The sequence below is a fragment of the Ctenocephalides felis genome, unplaced genomic scaffold (assembly GCF_003426905.1).
Source record: "Ctenocephalides felis isolate EL2017-DRISC unplaced genomic scaffold, ASM342690v1 CF-g0.4_SCAFFOLD_00335, whole genome shotgun sequence".
Classification (NCBI taxonomy): domain Eukaryota; kingdom Metazoa; phylum Arthropoda; class Insecta; order Siphonaptera; family Pulicidae; genus Ctenocephalides; species Ctenocephalides felis.
The window spans coordinates 4,575-25,865 of NW_020536489.1; the positions used below are offsets into that span (position 1 = coordinate 4,575).

Below are 21,291 nucleotides of genomic sequence, written 5' to 3' on the forward strand. Positions count from 1 at the left end.
TTTCGGAGATGCAAAAAAAGTGTGAAAGGTTATAAATGCAGTTTTTGAAAGAACTGATCATCCGATTAAAATAATTCAAAAAATATCTTGCTTGTGTTGAAGGTGTGAAACGATGATTAGTTTGAAATTAACTGTATTTATAATATTTATTTCAAAATATAAAACGATAGTTATATCTCATTGATCAATTCTTACTGATCATTGATTAATTTTATTTCTTGAATATTTAATTACAGTTTGGATATATTATGATACCTACTCATAAGAATTCCTAAAAGGAATAATGATTTGACATTATCTTCACATAAGAAACAACCAAACAAATATAAACAATCAGAGAATTGGCCTTCTCGCGCGAAGTTGTTTAGATTTATTAATCTATAGTGTTGACAGACGATATTAGATAGTGTCCATTAGAATTAAGAGAGTAAAGATATAGTGCCCGTAAGTTTTTACTTGCACATCAGTATGAAACAAAACTAAATAAAAATGCAAAACTAAATTTTAAATAATTAAAATTTTTCCGGGGCCTCTTGCGAGGCCCCCTGAAGCGCGAGGCCGTCGGCGGTCGCCGACACCGCCGACGCCTCGCGCCGCTACTGTATATATATAAGGATATATATAAGGATCAAGGCGCTGCCACCAAAATTATCCGAAATGTATCTTTTAGTTAGTTATTGTGTTAGTTCCATCATTATTAACAAAATGTGATCATATTTTTTATATTATATTTATATTGACAATAATTTGTTAAAAAATACCATCATTTAAAAAAATATTTTTGTATTAATTTAAATAAAATCATTGTACTGATGATGGGAGCGAAAAAATCCGAAACGTGGTCAGATTTCTTATGAAAAAAGTGAAATAAAAGTAATTGTTAATAGACCCTAGAAACTTCTTAAACCATTTTTATCTTATCTTGTAATAAAATGTCCTAATTTGCTGAGAATTTACAATCTGTTAAATGTAAAAGTATCTTTAAGATTAAACATTCGAGTTGTGAACATAACCTCATGTTATGTTCCCATGTACATGTACCCAATTGACTGATTTTAATTTTATTATACTTAATATAAAATAATATTTTTTATTAACGTACTATAAGATGATATACAATCCGTTGTAAGATCTATCTCAAAATAATAAAACATGTTAGATATGTGACATAACCTCAAAGAGGATACTTAACATAACCTCAAATTATTGTTTTTTTTTCTCTTTCATTGTGAACTAAAATATTTTCTCATGTATTTAATTTCCCTGTTATCTAATTTGATAAGCAACTATTATAAGATAAGATATTTGTTTTTATCATTTTTTTAAATGTCAACCATAAAAGTACATTAAGAAGTTGATAACATAACCTCAAACTATCCAATTGACTTCCTTCATTCTCGTTGTGTTATCTAACTGGAAGATCATTACAAGCTGAGATTAATTTTATCAAATAAATGAAAAATTATTTTGTAATAAATCTATTTTTATTTTCAGATTACGGTTCGAATGCTCTGAGTGTTACAAAATCTTCCCTGGACCCACATTCGCACCTAAGGCAACCCGGTGAGTAAAATCAGACAACACTTAATGTACAAATATAATTTTTTACTATAATGAAATAGCATTAATTTAAAACATACTATTAAATGAGCATAATCTGTCAAAACCATTTGACATTTGACGTATGAGCCGCCGCCCATTGTTTTATTTTAAATCACGCTTCTACAAAAAAAAAATAATAAAAAATGTAAAGTTTCTATGCGGTTTTGAAATAATATCTCACCTTTCCGTTGCATTTGTACGGATTTACACCCTAGTCGCGTCTAAAAAAGTTTTACTTAAAAAAATTTCTCATCATTTTGATATTCAATTTTCTCTTAGTCTTTTATCTATCCTTGTCTCAACTATCCTTGAAAACGATCCAGCATCAGGTTTTTGTGCTCAGTCACACGTTGATTAACTTTTAAATATTTTATTGGATAAAGTTCACAATTAATTTACAGTAATTTATAAGAGAATGAATCAACATCCCTGATACTCAAAAAATCCAAATCAATATAAGACTATGTTTTCGGATCATATTATTAGTTTAAATCATACTTATAATATCAAGAATTCTATTACTTTACATAAAAATCTCTCTTTTTGTACATGATGCTTACTGTAATATTATTAATTTTTTTTAAAATAAATCTCTTTTTTTCAATTTTAGATTTTGGTCTTTCATGTTTTTTATAAAAAAAGTTTCTTGTCATTTTGATATTTAATTTTCTCCTAGTCTTTTGTCCATCCTTGTCTCAACTATTCTTGAAAACGATCCTGCATCAGGTATTTGTGAACCCCGTCGTTCTCTGTCGGTTTGGTTCGGACTATCTTCTCAGTCACACGTTGAATAACTTTTAAATATTTTATTTAAATTGTAACGATTGTAATTGTTGTTACATTGGAGAAAGTTTACAATTAATTTACAAGAGAATGAATAAACATATTTGTAATTCAAAAAATCCAAATCAATCTAAGACTATGATTTCGGAACATATTATTAGTTTAAAGTTTAAAGCATACTTTTAATACCAAAAATTATCTTATTTTACATAAAGGAAAGAATAGTGATCGTAGAAAATTAGCTGCATCTGTTTTTATCTTCTTAAATCTTTTTTTTTGTTTATTAACAAAATGCTGCCCTCTTACAATTAGTATCTGATACTTACCATAACATTATCAAGTTATAAATCAATAATAATTCTTTTTTTTTTCAATTTCTAGATTTATTATTTGTAAATATTTTTTTTAAAAAAAAAAAATTCTCGTCATTTTGATATCTAATTTTCTCTTAGTCTTTTATTCATTCTTGTCTCAACTATCCTCGAAAACAATCCTGCATCAGGTTTCTGTGAACCCCGTCGTTCCTTCATCGGTTTTGTTCGGACTTTCAAATATTTTATTTCATCGTTTTGTGTTTTAAGATAAAATCAAATAAAAAATTACAGATATTTTAATTTGTGAATTATGTTTAATTAATAGAAATTGAAATTTGCATTGATTAATTTTTACTGACGAACAAGACAAAGGGCTTAGGGTATTTACAGTGAGGCAAAATGTCACTAGCACCTAGTTTACAATATTATATTTCCTCGAGATAAAAATTGTAAGCCAAAATCGACTTATAAAAGAAACTATTAGGGATTATCGATTTTGCCTCGTGTTCCTTATTTTTCGCACGCGAAATATTTGCACAGCCACTGTGTATGTCAACAAATGTATATTTATACATTTATATATATATATATATATATATATATATATATATATATATATACATGAGGCTAATGTATAAATGAACGTACGGTCAGTTAGTCTTGACAGAAAATCGTCTTGGCAAACTTTTTCATTGTTTGCCTTTTGCAAACATTTGCCACTTTTTCCCAAACGAACGACGTGTATATCAATACACACATATATACCTTAAATATTGAACACATAACCTTAAATATTGTTAAAAACATGTTTAAAAATCCAGAAGACATAACCTCAAAAATGTTATAATGTTTTTCCATGTACAATGTTTTATACTTGTTTATCTATGATGTTTACCCACTTTATTTTTATTGCAGGATACTAAGATTTTAATTAAAATTAATTTATATTCATATTCTGACACGAATTATCCATCAGAAATATTTGTTACTGATTTTTTTTTTTTTGAAAAATTGTCGCATTCTTAAAAATCTTGAGTGTGTTTGCACCCTAACATTAAACATTTGTTATTAGGCGGAGGGCGCATGTGAGTTTTTTATTATAGCAATCGAAAAGTTGATACAATATTATATTTTTTACAATATTTTTTAAGTATTAACTATTTTTGGAATAAATTTGAATAAATGATAATTTTTTTACAATGAACAATTTGAACAAAACAATTAATTAAGTAATTTCATTCTATCTTAGTTACTTATTACGAACAACCTTAACTATGAAGTAGTTTTGATTACGCTTTTTTTATATATGAAAATGCGATAAAATTTAAAACTTCTATCAGTTGTAATGAAATCATAATAATTCATATTATAAATAAATACTAGTGGTACATGGAATCGTGTCTTAAAGCAAATTGCTGGAACTTCTCATATCAAAAATACAAATTTTTGAATAAGATTCATAATTTTTTTAGAACTTTGATAAAAATAGATTTTTAAGAATTAAATTTTTTCGAAACCGCTAGACTCTCCTTCCGAAAAATTTCTTCAGTTCTTCATTTCGTCAATGCAAATAAAACGTTTTTTGAATCATTCAAATCGGACGCTGCGTTCTCTCAAAAATTGAATTGCCATTTTGGCACTTTTTGCTCCGTATCTACGGAACGGACAGACCTGCCTTTGCGAAAAACTAATCAGCACGTCTCCTTATCAATACGAATCAAATGTTTTTTGAATTATTCAAATCGGTTGATCGGTGTTCTCGAAATCGTCGTCGGAAAATTGTATCCGCACATACATACATACACACACTCGCGCACACATACATCAATTTTTTCTATGGTATGCCAACATGTTCAGAAACTTTTGAAACGTGAAGATATATGAAAATTTTCATTTTTGATTTTTTTGCAATTACTATAACTTACTCTACGAGAAGTTAACCCTTTCCACTCGTGGATTTCTAGATTTATATGAATTTGGCATCCGAGTGGAAAAGGTTAAGAATATTAAAAAATATAGATCTAAATTTGAAAAACACAATTGGCTTGCGTAAATATTAGAAACTATATTCTACGACAGTGGTTCCCAACATTTTTTATACTATTATTTATTTATCTAACCAATCATCTGCTTTCTCTTTTCCAATCTGGCAAATTATATAAAAAGAAACCCACGATTTTTATTCAAAGCGCAGTCATTTTCTTACAACCAAGGGGGCGCTGTCGGAATCCAGACACAATACATAAAAGGGGGACTACTTTTTGCTTTTCTTTTTTCCTCTATTTTCTTTTTTCTGACAGGGGGGTCACGACGTCGTCACGGAGCCGCGCTTTCCCTTCGCAAACGAATTTAGAGCTTTTGTGATTTTTGGAGGAATAAAAAAATAATAATAGGTGGAGTGGGATAAAATATAGTCAATGGTGTTTAGCGTGGATTAGAACCAAAAAATCAATTGCAGTTTTAAAACCGGTAATAAAATGTGTATACATAATGCACAATATTCTTGTATTTTGAGTATTAGATTATTAAACACTTTTATGTATAAATTTTACATAATTTTATAAAATTCCTTCATTAAAATAATTTAATATACATTATTACCAGGAACACTTCTAGGGTCCTAATTTGTCAAATCCTATTCATATGTGTATCATTCAATCTGCCATGCATATACTCATAGCTGGGCATTAACTCGTTAATCCGTTAATCGTTAATTAACGAAGTTAACATTTTGATTAACGGATTAACTTTTAAGTTAACTTTTAAAAATGTTAACGGACACGTTAACTTCCGTTAAAATGCGAGAAGTCCGTTAATCGTTAATCCAATGCCTACTATTTACCGCACGGCACAGCTTTAGCCAATGCCTTATTAAACGGCATAGAGAAAAGATTTGGACTACTCCTGAATGATGAACAGTGCCAACTTGCCGCGGCATTTCACCCAAAGTTTCGGTTAATGTGGCTGGAAACGTATGACAGCAGTAGAGAGGAATGCAGTAAGAAAATGCACGGAAAAAAAGGTAGAAGATCCCTTATGGCAAGAAGCAGCGAAAAATTCGAAGGACAGAGATAGTTTAAGTGGCGAAGGGAACAATGCGAGTAACAACGATGATGACGAGAAGGAAGACTTTTTCAATTCTGTCACTCAGTCTATAGAAAAACCAAAGAGCTACAAACTCTTTAAAGAATAAAATGTGGCTGGATATGAAATCAAAAGACTCGTTCAACGATGCTGCATTCCTCGGGGAACAGATATTCATAAATCTATTTATTAAATACAATACTGCTATACCCTCAAACGCTGCAGTTGAACGTTTGTTTTCCACGGGTAAAGACATTTTGACACCAAAACGAGCCTCGCTTTCAGACGAGAACTTCAACATGTTAATGTTCATGAAGGGGAATATGCACCTTATGCCCGACGCTTAACCCGTCGCGCGTTTCCTATTTTTCGCAAAAACTAGCTGTAAATGGAATTCTGTCTTAAGGCAATTAAGGCATCGTTCCTTAAGGCAAATTGCTGGTACTTTCCGTACCTAAAATTATTATTTTTTTAAAAACGATTAACATTTTTGAAAAAAATTTACTTCGAAAAAATAAGATTTTTGAGAAACTATAAACTATTGGACAAAAAATTAATTTTTTTTGAAAAAAAAAATGTTTTCTTTATTTTGACATATTTTGGAAGATCTGAACTTTTTTTCTAAGCAATTTTACTGCTTTAGGACTGCATAGAGACAAAATATAAAGCGCGTAAGCGCCGCATCGCTGTCTAAAGGATAAACATTGGTACGGAACCCATAGAAATGTAAATAAAATTTATACTTATTGTTAAAATCTCTATAAAATATCTGATAATTTGATGTGCATATGTCTAATGATCATTTTGACCGCCAAATGGCATTTTTTTTTTACTTTTTTCATTAGATCTCCGAAACCGCTAGACCTGCCTTCGTGAAAAATTGATCAGTTCTTCATAATTGTCAATACAAGTAAAATGTTTTTTTGAATTATTAAAATCGGACGCTCCGTTCTCTTAAAAACTGAGTTACCGTTTTTGGCTCAATTTTGCCCCATATCTTCGGAACGGCTAGACCTGCCTTTGCCAAAAACTAATCAGCACGTCTTCTTATCAATACGAATCGAATGTTTTTTGAATTATTCAAATCGGTTGATCCGTGTTCCCGAAATCGTCGACGAAAATTTGTATCCGAATACACATACATACACACACACACATACATCCATTTTTTCTAAGGTATGCCAAAATATTCAGAAACCTTTGAAACGTCGAGAAATGCAAAAATTTTCATTTTCGATTTTTTTGCGATTACTATAACTTGCCCTACGGGAAGTTAAAAAAACTCTTTCCCTTTATTTAGAAAAAAATTCTTGTAAAAACAATATGCAATCATAAAAACGGAAAGTTGACCAATAGCGTTATCACGGTATGTGATAATTGTGCCATTTTTCTTATACACACGGAAGTGTGCATAAAACGCGCGAGGGGTTAAATTACACATTTGAATTATACAAGTATTTTGTTTTATTCATAACCTGTTAACTTCCAGAACCTAAACTAATAAGTTTTTTAAGTTCACTAACGCAACGATATAAAAATGTAATTTTACACATATTAACGGATTAACGATTAACGTTAACTTGCGTTAATTCTTCCGAAATGTAACGCTTTAACGTTTAACGAAGTTAACTTTTATTGTAGCGGATTAACGATTAACGAAGTTAACTATTTGATTAACGGTGCCCAGCTATGCATATACTGTATCTTATATTTATTTTGATTTTTGGCACATCTCAGCTGCTTTTGGGCTAATAATGTAAGCATTAGATTTTTCTTATTTATAATCATGAATTTATTATACATATTCTATTATTGTCTAGACTCATAAGTAAATTGAAATTTTTGACAGATGACAGTTTTCATTTGTTTTCAATGCCAAACAATGTCTCAAATATTTTCAATGCCAAACAATGATAAATGTTTTTTTGTAATTTTTTGCATTTTTTTCTGCAATCTAACTATATTTCTATAAAACCTTAAGAATTTCCTTTAACAAACTTAAGAAAGATTTATCAAAATACGAATAACCGTTTAGGAGAAGTATCAAATCATACATCCGTACTGAAGAATTATATATATATATATAAGATATATGTGCGTGTCTGTATAAATCTCAAGTTTCAATTCGATAAGAGTGAAGTTTAATCAAGATGTCAGTGAAGAGGTGTTGCCAGTAATTACTTTCCTCCGAAACCTTTTATATTAGTATTGCCACAGGTGAACTACTACGAGAAGAACAAAGACAAACAAAAAAGTAATCTGGCAATCCACACAATCATTTGAACAGGAAGATTATTAGATTCTAGACGGACAGTAAGAGCGGGAAATTTAATTGTTAATAATGAGAAGAGATTTATGTATATTGTGGACCTGTCTTGAAAAATATCATTTATTATTAATATTTGTACACATGATTTATTTTTAATTTTTGCAAAAAGCTACGTAACAATGTTGCCATCTACACCATGTTAAAATCATTGTGAAGTTATCAAAAATAGTTACAAAAACGACTTTTTGTTTTAGTTACAAAAAACAAAAATGTTTTTTTTTTATCCTGATTGTTCTATCGTAAATTAAATTTCCAAAAACAACTCACCCGAAAAAACTTTCTTTTATCATCCCTGACTCTTAATTTGCAATCAATATCCCTCCTTTGCCCAATATAGTACAATGATCAAAAACAATTACCCAAACAGTCTTCTCCTGGGTAATAGGTAATCGTTATTTGATACAGTAACGGAGGAGCCCCTCTGAAATAGAGCTCCGAGGGGGTTCCGGGATAAAATCAAGGTTCCGTAACAAGATTTAGTTGACAAAAAGACCAATTAATAGACATCAGTAACATGGACTGAGAGAATAGACAATTTTGCTGGCAAAGGACTAAAACTCATTGTCAGTTCAAAGTTGCTAATATGTTTAGTAAACTGTTTTTTTGGTTGAAAAGTAGCTCTGCACGGATCCGAGACATGGACACTAAGAGGAAGACATCACAGGGATGATCTTTATTAAAAAGTGAACTCAACTAACGAGCAAGTAGAATCTAACTTGAAAAACTTTAATAGAGTAATTATTTCACTGTTTTATTGCATGAAGTACTGCACGGATCTGAGACATGGACTCTCTGAATTGGAGAAGAATGGAGAAGATATCGTCGATAAAATGACAAATCAAAAAGCACAATGTGAAAAGCGAGAGAAAACAAGAACATCAAGGTCTGAAGCAAACTAGGTTGGATTCATTTTACGAAAAGATTGTTGAGGAAAGACTGAAGTTTAAAAAAGTCTGTAGAAGTATTGGATAAAACTATTTGAAGTTTTGCTCTATGCGGATCAGATGCCTGGACTATACGGTCACTTTCACAAGCATATCTAAGAATATGTCTACCAGATTTTAGATTTAAATTTTATCCTACATATACTCCAAACTCCAATCCTACATTATCCAATTTCTATGTCAGATGATTCAGAATGACTTGAACCGTCGAGAAACTATAAAGTTGGCAAATCAGATTTTCTGGCAAAGACATAAAGATCTTTTTCGGGTAATTAAAAATAGAGTAGTAGACATAACCTCAATTTAACCGGCTTTAGTTCTAACTATCTTATCATCAATTTTTTTTGTGTCCTTTTGTTCATTGTGTGGCTAATTTGTAGGACAGTGTGTGTGTATGAAAAATCCATAAAACGTCTCGGGCAACCCTCAGAACATGATAACTTGTACGCATTACTAAACTAAGTCTATTGTGATACGTGGAACCCCTTTTCTGATTTTATGCGAAAAGGGGATGATTCAGACACATTTTTTCTGTCTGCACCCCGAGAATATATATATATATATATATATATATATATATATATATATATACTTGAAACATGGGACTCTTTACGGAATAGATACTCGGACTCCAAGATCTTTACTGACTGGCAACTGAATCTCCCTTTAAAAAAGAAACTGAAACTTTGTAAAAATCACTTTGGCAATTTGGTAAAAATTGTTTGTTTATTGGCGCATGGCTCTATGCTGATCAGAAGTATGGACTCTGAAGAACTACATCAAAAGTTCTAAGATATGGTGTGGAGAAGACCGAATAGGACAAGGTGTCAAATTAAGATGTACCGCAGAGGAACTCTGCTGAACACGATTGTGAAAAGAAAAGGAAACTGGGTGGGACTCTTTATGATAAGAGCGATCTACAAAGATAGGCTTTATAGGCCATACTTTACTATCTTTCGAATTGCTCTGCAAGGATCAGAGACCTGAACTTTAGGCAAAGCCAATAAAAACTACCTGATTATAAAATGAATGAAAAAGGTGACATAAAGAAACAATTAGAAAAGTGGAAGAGGAAAAGGACTCTACACGATTGCCTGTAGTTTACAATTTTTTTAATTACTCTGCAAGGATCAGAGACTTGGACTTTAAGCACAGCCGACAAGATCTATCTGTTAATAAAATAAATGAAGAAGGTTACGTTTGTGTGAAGGAAACAATTAGGAAAGTAGAAGAAGGTAAGGGCTCCATAGGATACTCCATAGGATTGTCCGAAATTTGAGGTTATGTATATATGTGGCATGTTTCACAATCTTTTGAATAACTCTGAAAAGGATCAGAGGTATGTATACACTGTAGCTAAAATCGGGTATGTGACAAATGAGGGTAACGATGAGAAGAGTAAAGCAGACAAATGTATACGATTTCCGTGATTTTGAGGTTACGTTTCCATCATGATTATCTTTTGTTACAATTACTTTCTACAATATTTAAGGTTATGTTCTCGCAATAATTACCGCCCGAAGTCCGAAAACGACTAATTTTAATTTTATTCACCCTCTTGCACAAAAATTATTACTTTTGTTAGGGCGGTTTAAGTTAGTTTATTAATGCGAAATTATGAATAACAATAGACCGAGGGCACACGACCACGGTCATAAATTCATTGTCCGAGAAGGGTGGCAGCGCCCCTTATGTAAAAATCTTATACGTGTTAATTTTTTACACTAGTATGTGGATAATGTAGGTGTAAGTAAAATTTATAAATCGATATTTTATTACTTTCTTACTGATATATAGATATTCGATATATTTATATTGTAGTCGTAGGTTGTTTGTCCCTTGGGACAAATCAAACACAATAATGCGACAGGGCAAACATAATAACTGCGCCCTCTGTAAATCAACACGTGTACTAGAGACCCTGGTGGTCGGAGACAGAAGTAACCACTGTTCTGGATATTAAAAATTACATTTTTACTAAGGTAGTGTAAATAGAATTTTTCAGGGCGGGATGTGAAGACGTAAGGGTTTAACTATATGGCATCTGACATCATGAATGTCAAGAGTTTAAAATAATAAAATGATTTGATCAATGGTAATTGGAATGCAAAAAAATATCACCACCTGTCACCAAGGTGTTCAAAAAGGTTAAAAATCGATCACGTGATTAATGGACGTCTCATTAGTTTCAAAATCATTTACAAGTGTCGCTGTGCTCCTTTACGAAAACTTTGAAGAAGATGGTTATACAATTTATGAACCACGTTAAAAAGATGATACTTCTGATAGTTTTCCGCATAATACGACTCTAAAAGCATTTGTCTATACTTATTGACCAGAGAAATCGTCTTAACGGAATTTTAAATGTTTATAAATCTTCACATCTTCTTACTAGTGCTACAACACTATTTATACTTGTGTGGAAATGATTTAATTTGTAATTATATAATTTCCAACTTTATAAAAATGTTTACAAAATATTTGTTTTCAAAAATTATTATGACATGTGTCACTCTCATTTATTTGGATGCCCTGTCTATTTTGAACCCACACTTGTTTATCTATGATTGTCCTTTACGACCGTAATTAGTTCCATAATCGCACACCAGTGTCGCTGTACTCATCCTTCTTCACAAAAAGTCCCTCTTATGAATTAATTAGCAATCTGAGAGCATCTAGAAATGACTTTTTGCACGCCTAATAAATTTTTACGTCTTCAGTTATTACATTTTATAATTTATTCATACTTGATTTTTTTAATTACAGATCCGTATCAGATGTTTGGGCCCACCAGCTCCAGACTGGCGAGTTCAGGTAAAAAAATTTGGATAAGATTTCTATTTTAATAAAATAGTAATAAAATTTAAATTAGTAAAGTACTTATTGTAAATATTTTATCTTTAGATAAAATATCTACAATAAGTATCTTATTTAGTTTGAGACATAACCTGAACGTCTCCAACTGACCTCTCTTTTTGTTTTTATTATTTTATCTGTGATAGCAAGTTTACCATCTATTTATCTTTTTTATTACGAAACCGGTGTCTCGGAGTAAATTTATGTAAACACCTTGTGCCTTGTGTGTCCGACCCTTATATGGTGCCCCCTTGGGTAAAAAAGAGGCAGTAGCCCTGATTGACTGACTGACTGACCACCCTTACATTGTGACGTCATGGATTAAGTAAATATATGCACGCGCGATAATAAAATAAATAATATTTTTTATGTTGCAAGTCATAAGATAAGATCAGGGGAGACGTTTATTTTTGAGAAAATATTTTTAAAATTTTTTTTTATCTGAAGTGATTTTGAAAATTTACAATATTTAGGTTGGCTATAGTGTTTTTGGAAATGAAGATTGTTCAGACTGTTCAAATTGTTTGAAAAATATATGTTCAACAGTCGTACTTAGTTTCTTAATTTTATTAGTCTATTTTTATTTTGTTTTTACTATTTTAGTAACAATTTCCTTGTATGCCTGTATGAGTATTTGTCTCGTTCTAATTGCTAAGTGATGACACACATCTAGATCGAAACGTTTATTGGTAATTATTGCTTACATACTGCTAGTACTCTTTAAATATATATATATATATATATATATATATATATATATTTAAGATTTAGATTTTTTATTTTATTTTTTTTTGTTTGACGTTGAGACATTCTTGAATGTTATTGTGCAGCCAATCGTCGAAATAAAAGAAACAATAAATAATGAGCTATTTATTTTCACGTTTCGACACGGTTGTATGTCATCATTCAGCAATTTTTTTTTCTTAAAAGAATTTTTACAAAGTTTAAAAAAGATTAAATATAAAATATATTATAGATTAAGAAATAAAATGACAAGTAAAAAATCTATACATACCACACCAGGAAAAACAATAACAAAAATTTAAAATAACATATACAAAATAAACAATAATAAATGTAAAAAAACATAATTTTAAATTTAAACTAAAGATTTGTGTAATGTAAGTTGCAAGCAAAGAACCGAGCACACCCGATGAAAAACCGAGGTCACACGAAATAAAATTAGAGAAAATAAAATACAAAAATATGAAATATAAGATCAAAAAGACTAATCGAAAGCCACAAGAGTCAAAGATTTGAAAAATTATTTTAAAAAAAAATGATAATATTATAATAAGAGTCATGTACTAACAGAGCAGAATTTTGTTTATTAAAGCAAAGGGGGTTTAAAAAAGATAAATACAGATTCAGCAAATTTTCTGAGGTCACTATTCTTTTCCTTAAAAATAATAGGATTTTTGGTAATAAAAGTATGGTTTAAACTAATTACATGTTTCGAAAACGTTGTCTTATACTGATTTGGATTTTTTGAATTACAGATGTGTTGGTTCCTTCTCTTGTAGATATATGTATATATGTATATATAATATAAAATTCTATATTTATGATCCGAGTGCTTCGACTTTAAGTATATAGGGGAGTGCGGCGTAGCGTGTGATTCGGCCAATATGACTTTGAGTAGGAGACATTGGTCCCAGAAAGAAGAACATTGTATTCGAATTATTCACGAAACATTTATTCCGACATCGAAACAGAATGATATACACATTTATATATATATATATATATATATATATATATATATAATATAAATTGTGAGTCATATCGCTAAAAATGGCAAATAAGCGCAGTTAATCTATCAACAAATTTTAGTCAAATCATATTTTCTGACAAATATCTGTCCAAATTTAAATTTCTTTAAAAAAATTTACAAAAACAAAAATTTGTTTTACTTAGCCTCATATAATTGCCTATAATTCGATTACACAATATCAACTTCCAAAACCTAACCTCCAAATGGCACAAATGTGTCACTATGTCATTATAACATTTGTTCGACTTGTGCACGTTTTGACTCTAGATCTGTGTCATCATTTAGTAGTTGACACACAGATAAGAAGATAATTGTTACTAACTGGTAGTGCATGGCATTGTGCCTTAAGCCAAATTGCTGGAAATTTTAATAAAGCTTTAAATTTGAAAACTTTGAAAAAATTATGTTTTGAGATTCTCGAAAAAAAATACTTTTTGCTTTTTTTATGTTCTAAATTTTTTTTTTTTTTAATTTCAATAAGTATTACAACTGTTAAATTATTAACATCTAGTAATATTGATAAATAATAACAAATTTAAATTTAGATTTTTTCTTAAATCAATAGCGCTGCTTAGCTGTTTTAGAGGCAAAATATCGAAGCGCGTAAGCGCCGCGTTGCGAATCTCTATAAAATATCTGATAACTTGATATGCATATGTCTAAATATCATTTTTGGTCGCACTTTTTGCTCTGTATCTTTGAAACGGCTGGGCCTGCCTTGTCCAAAAATCAGCTCGTCTCCTTACTAATAGGAATCGAATGTTTTTTGAATAATACAAATCGGTTTATCCGCGTTGTTGAAATCGTCGACGAAAAATTGCATCCGCATATACATACATTTTTTCTAAGGTATGCTAAAATGTTCAGAAGGTTTTGAAACGCAAAGATATATAAAAATTTACATTTTTGTTTTTTTTTGCAATTTTTCGATTTACATATTTCAAGTACATAGCATAATTAGTGCGTTTATAAAAGTTCCAATATATTTCCAAACATTTTAAAATAAAGAAAACATTTTTTTCAAAAAGTCTTTTTTTTTGAAAAAAAAAGTAAATTTTTGTCAAAAATTTATAGTTTCTCAAAAATCTTATTTTTTCAATGTAAAATTTTTTCAAAAATGTCAATCTTTTTTAAAACAATAATTTTTGGTACGGGAAGTTCTAGCAATTTGCCTTAAGGCACAATGCCATGCGCCCCACTAGTTAGATTTTATATAATAACATTGTTCAATAAACTATTTCATGTAATATTAAAATGATCACAATGATAAGTCGAAATCCTCGTATATAAAAATCTTAACACTATATGCATTCTATGCTGTATTTATTTTCTTGTAAAAAAGCGACTTAGGGGGGCATTTGTATAAATATATAAATATATATACATCGTATCGTGCCGAGGTCATCTAGGGGGGCGCACAGCTATTAATAAAAACTGGACGATCATTTGTTCACGCACTTTTAGCCTCCGAAACATTTATCAAATCTGCACTTGGATGTTGTATAATTTTTTGTCTGCCTTTATATATATATATATATATATATATATATAATATATATATATATATATATCTTATATATAAAATTCTTCTGTAATGGTGTATGAAAGGTAATCTTCCTAAACGATTATTCGGATTTTCATAAATCTTTCGGCAGTTAAGGGAATTTTTAAGGTTTGTTTGATTTATAGAAATATAGTTAGATTGTAGAAATAAATGAAAAAAAATACAAAAAACCGCTTATAATTGATTGACATTGAAAATATTTGAGGCATTGTTTGACATTAAAAACAAATGAAGACTATCATTTGCCAAACATTTCCATTCACTTATAGGCTAAGATAATATTAAAATATAATATATTTTTGATTATGAATAAGAAAAATGTATTGACTACCTTATTATTGCCAAAAAGCAGCTGAGATGTGTTAAAAATTAAAATAATATAAGATTTACTGTCAACATCTGACAGGTGATGCAGTCTGCGCATGCGTATGTCAGTGGTCGCACATCAAACTTAGCCTATAATTCACTTTGACTGATTATTATTTTTTAACTTTTAAATGCAGTCGTGTTTTGCCTTACTTTACTAAATCACGATACAAAAATAATTTACTTATTCAAACAATTATTTAGAAGTTTCATTGTGTCAAAAATTTATATGTTTGGCACTCCATGGATACGGAATATTTACTCAAGTCAATAGAGTGGTTTGGTTCTGAATTTTTTTACTATGCTCCAATTTGTATGAAGTTTTGGAATTAGGTTTATCTTACTATCAAGTTCAAAAGTGAAAATAATTTAGACTCCTTTGCCACTTCCCGGGGGGATGACATCCCTCTCTGTGGTGTAATTTTATTATTTTCAAGGTGATATTGTACCTTTATCGCGGATACTATATATTAATTCTTTTTGAATTCGTTATACTATTCAAATGACTGCATTTTCTAATTCGTATATCATATGTCATAAATCACAAAGGCAGACGATGAATTTTTGTGTGATAAATTTGGAAAATCGATGTTTTTGTCCTGAATAAACAAAAAATCATTTATTTATACATCTACATCTACATGAATAACTAAACATTTTGGATAACCCTTGGCATTAAAATAAATTGAGCTATAGGAAATAAATTTGTTCTATAAATTTCACTGTATGATTTTTTATACAATTTTATTGAACATATTTTAATATTTAGGGATAATTAAAGTGTTAACTGTGGGAATTGAGAATCATCATTTTATTTGAAGCAGTTCTACATTTAACATCACTCATATATTTGTGTGAATAGTAATTCGAAAAACAATAATTATTATTTTTAACTGAACGGTGTAAATATTAGTATAGGATATTAAAAAAATGTAGATGTGGGTACAGGACAACGTCTGTCGGGTCATCTAGTATATATATATATATATATATATATATATATTGTGGGGGGCACACGAGTCGATAATAGAGATGATTTAGTGGAAGGCTAAACGGCAGAGCCCCCCTGTAAATGGCAAAGCCATCAATTACCGAACAGTTAGCCTATAGAATCATTGACTATACTATATAGGGATTCGTGTTACATCCACACTTGCACATAGTCAATGGACGGATCATTGCTAACTTCATTACGTACCAACATTGGGAAAAAATGATACAAGTACATTTTTCTTACTAATAATTTAATAAACATTATTGTTTATGTTCAAATCTTAGGTGAATTAATTTGTAAAAACTAGTTCATATGTGCACTATTCAATCTAGGATCAACTAAATATTCCATATCCAATGCCAGACAAATGAATTTTTGACACATGAAACAAAATTCAGTAATAGACTAATAGTATCCACACAGGGTATTCTAATATTGTCTAGGAATAGTATTGGTGTTGCATCTGAAGGCAGATTTATCAGTTTATTTTAAATCACTAATATTAATATTTCCATAAACATTGTGTCTTCCATTAGTCCCTTTACAATGACCCCACCCTTTATGAAACATTATCAAACATATTTTCGTATGAAAACTAATAGAGCGCCACGTGTCTCGATGCCCGAATACTACGGGGGCCCCCTTGATTCCTGTCCGTCAGACACGCGACAGTTAATGTTCCTTCTAACGGGAGTCTCAGGACGAGGCGGCCCCCTTAGAATGACTTTTGATTGGTGGGTGTTGCTGTTGACACTTTAATAGAGTGAATAAATTTAAATTGATAGGAGTGTAGTTGGTAATAGATGGATGAAAATTTTAAATTGTGAATTACATAATATTTTTAGAAGGAGATTATGTTTTAGCTAGATAATTCGATTGACTAGATTTATGCTTGCTCGATGTTCCAAGTCATTCTAAATCGTTTGACCCCGAAATTGGAAACAATATTCAAGTGGGTATGTGAGCCAAAATTTGACGTTTTTCCCAAAAAGGTTGGCAATTATTTCAAAAACTCAAAAAATCTCACATAAATCCAATTCCAATCTATAACCTAACCTCAAAATTGTATCTACATTTTTTATCTATTACCCTTATCTAAAATTTCATCTGAAATCAGCGACCGCAGCGCCCCAACAGTTCGTTTCGCGCACCTGGTCGCTTTGTTTTAATTAAAATTAATTTCGAATTCCAATTTACACCTGGCCAATAAATATGTTTAGTAACCGTTAATAGCACGAGCCCCGTTTTTGCATGCGGCCCCCATGTAATAGTCAGTGATTTGGATAGAAATGAATATTAATTACTTTGACCGCCAGGTGGCAACTTTTGATTTTAAGGGTTAGAAGGTAATTGTTAGAAATAAATTAAAGTGAGATAAATAATTATAGTTTTGAGCTCAGAATTTGATATAGTTTTATTTTTGCAACTATTATATGGAACTACTAGGTGTAAGTGGTATTTTTTCTTAAGTAAAGTGATCATAGTTTTATTAAGTCAAAACCGGGATATTCTCAGATAGGTAATTGTAATTTTATTATCAAGTAACAGAGAACGACAAAACATCTAAATCCAGGGTAAATGATGTTTTTAGAAAACCCGGGACACAAGGTGGAAATCCGAAACTGTTCCGGCCAAATTGGGACGTATAGTCACCTTAGTCTTAATGCAAGTTGCATGAACTTCCCGATCAGTTCAAATTATCTACTTCATGAATAAAAATTTAGATTTGGCTAAGGAAGTAGACTACGTGAATGAAAAATTTTTACACTTTTCTACCAATGATAAGAAATGGCTTGCACGATCGTCTCCCAAAACTAATCACCATGAGTTCCTACTGAGTTCTATGAAATGGCTTTTACATTCATACACAAACTTTTTCAACTTTTGTAGAGTAAGTTATAGTAATCTTTCAAAAATCGAATTTTTTGCATATCTTTACGTTTGAGAGTTTTATGAACATTTTGGCATACCTTAGAAATAATGAATGAATGTGTTTATGTGTGTGTTTTGTGCACGGATCAACCGATTTGAATGGTTCAAAAAACATTCGATTTCTATTGATAGGGAGATGAGCTAATAGTTTTTGGCAAAGACAGGTCCAGCCGTTACGGAGATAAAGAGCAAAGTGTGCAGAAAATAGAAATCGAGTTTTTGAGAGAACGGAGCATCCGATTTGAATGATCTAAAAAATATTCATTAGTACCGATTGGGAGAAGTGTTTATAAGTTTTTGACAAAGGCAGGCCTAGCCATTTCGAAGATACGGAGCTAAATGCGTAAAAAATTGCAGTTTTTGAGAGAACTAAGCGTCCGATTTAAATGATTCAAAGAACTTTCTGCTTGTCTTAACAAATAATTGATTCTGGAAAAAATTTGTTTCAACTTTTTTGTTCAAAAAAAAAAATTTTGTATATCGAAAATGATTCAGATTTCATTTTTAATACTGACTAAAGTTCTAATATACTTTAAACAAATAATTTCAACGGTGCAATTCAGTTTATATAATTCTTATAAATATTAGGCAATGTTGCAATATTTATAATAATCTATTTGAAAACATTCAGTATTCCTCGAACATTTTGTTACGGTACGGGAAGTTCCAGCAATTTGCCTTAAGGCATGATGCCATACACCGCACTAGTTTATATCTGAAATTCTAAATATTCTTTGAATATTTCATTACGGTGCGGAAAGTTCCAGCAATTTGCCAAAAGACACGATGCCATACACCACTAGTTCCATTTTGGTGTAAAACTACTAAGCATGACTTGAAACTTCTGAAAGCATAAAACTATCAATTTGAATTTTCTAGCAAATACACAAAACCTCTCATTCGAGATGGTTAACCTGAAGAATCCTTTCAGTTTCCTTTTCTCTCCATAAACTGGCCCATTATAATCTTTTATCTGTTGCGGAACCCTTTTATGGGTTATATTCTACGAATGTTTCATTACGGTGCGGGAAGTTCTAGCAGTTTGCCTTAAGACACGATGTCATACACCACTAGTTCTATTCTGTAGTCTAAGAAATATTTGAAACGCTTAGAAAACTTTAAGTTAGCAAGTTGGATTTTCTTGTAAAAACACATACATTCTCATGTAGAATGTTATCTAGAAACTTAGCCTGTAGAATCCATTTCAGTTTCCTTTTCTATTATAATCTTCTAGTTAGTTCATTATAATCTTCTATCTGTTACGGAACCCTTTTAAGAGGGTCGTCCAAAATGTGTTAGTTCATTCGGCGTGCGCGAGAGGCGTGACGGTCGCATGACAATCCATCATTCCCTCATTATTCAATAGAGCGCCCCCTTCGGCGACTTAAATCTGGAGTCATGTTAGTGTAATTATTGATCATTTGTTAAAAGGAACACGAGCGCCCCCTCTGGAAAATGATAGTTGGTTATGAGTAATAGGCCTATTGGTCTTTTGTAAATGACTCATGAGTCGACATTGTTGCCAATTAATGGTTTAATTTATTTGTTTTATTGGCCTATTGGCAAATTGGTTAATAAAAAAGCAATGTAATTCTGGTAACTTTTTGGAGGATATGTTTATGTTTTCACCAAATTAAATAATCTACTACATTGTCTATTACCACAATCAGTATACTCCTAAAACTGCAATAAACAAAAGTATTTCATCTTTCATCCACCATCGTTTTCCTTTCCCCAGGTTCAGGCCAGATTCAGCTCTGGCAATTTCTCCTGGAGCTGCTGAGCGATTCGACGAACGCTGGTTGCATCACGTGGGAGGGCACCAACGGCGAATTCAAGCTGACGGATCCTGACGAGGTTGCCCGAAGATGGGGCGAGAGGAAGAGCAAGCCGAACATGAACTACGATAAATTATCCAGGGCACTGAGGTAAGAAGGAGATGGTTTACTTAAAATTGTTATTGGAAATAGATAAGTGTAAATCTAACAGTAAAGATATTATGGGTACCACCAAATACTGTCAAAATACCATGTATGCAACTTTACTCATATGTTATTATGCCATATCACAAAGATGCAGTCATGATAACATAGTTTTTTTGACATTTGTGCGTTTTCTGGATTAGGTTTTATGTCTAAAACTCCTGTCTGCACAGCAAGCACATGGCATTTTGACAATATTAACTTCCCGTAGGGTAAGTTATTGTAATCGTCCAAAAATCGAAATTGAAATTTTTTATATTTCTTCACGTTTTGAAGGTTTCTGAACATTTTCGCATACCTCAGATAAAATGGATGTGTGTGTGTATGTATGTATGGCTACAATTTTTAGTCCACGTTTTCGGGCGCACGGATCAACCGATTTGAATGGTTCAAAGAACATTCGATTCCTATTGATAGAGATATGTGCTGATTAGATTTTGCGAAGGCAGGTCCAGCCGTTTCGGAGATATCGAGCAAAGAGTGCAGAAAATAGAAATCGAGTTTTTGAGAGAACGGAGCATCCGATTTGAATGATCTAAAAAACATTTAATTAGTAATGATTGGGAGAAGTGTTTAGTTTTGGCAAAGGCAGGCCCAGCCATTTCGAAGATACGGAGCTAAATGTGTAAAAATGGCAGTTTTTGGGAGAACTAAAGCGTCCGATTTAAATGATTCGAAGAACTAATCTACTTGCCTTAACAAAATAATTGATTTTGGTAAAATAATTTTTTTTTTCAACTTTTTTTTTTCAAAAAAAATTTTTTTTT

General features: G+C 31.0%; 1 protein-coding gene across 1 annotated transcript; it reads left to right on the forward strand.

The window, feature by feature from the left end:
• Positions 1-1,494: 1,494 nt before the first annotated feature.
• Positions 1,495-20,470, forward strand: LOC113363635 (DNA-binding protein D-ETS-3-like; the record flags this gene model as incomplete). The annotated part of the gene is made up of 3 exons (XM_026606125.1): positions 1,495-1,563; positions 11,823-11,870; positions 20,281-20,470. Coding segments are annotated over 3 exons (307 nt in total), but the record flags the coding sequence as incomplete, so codon positions are not given.
• Positions 20,471-21,291: the final 821 nt, after the last annotated feature.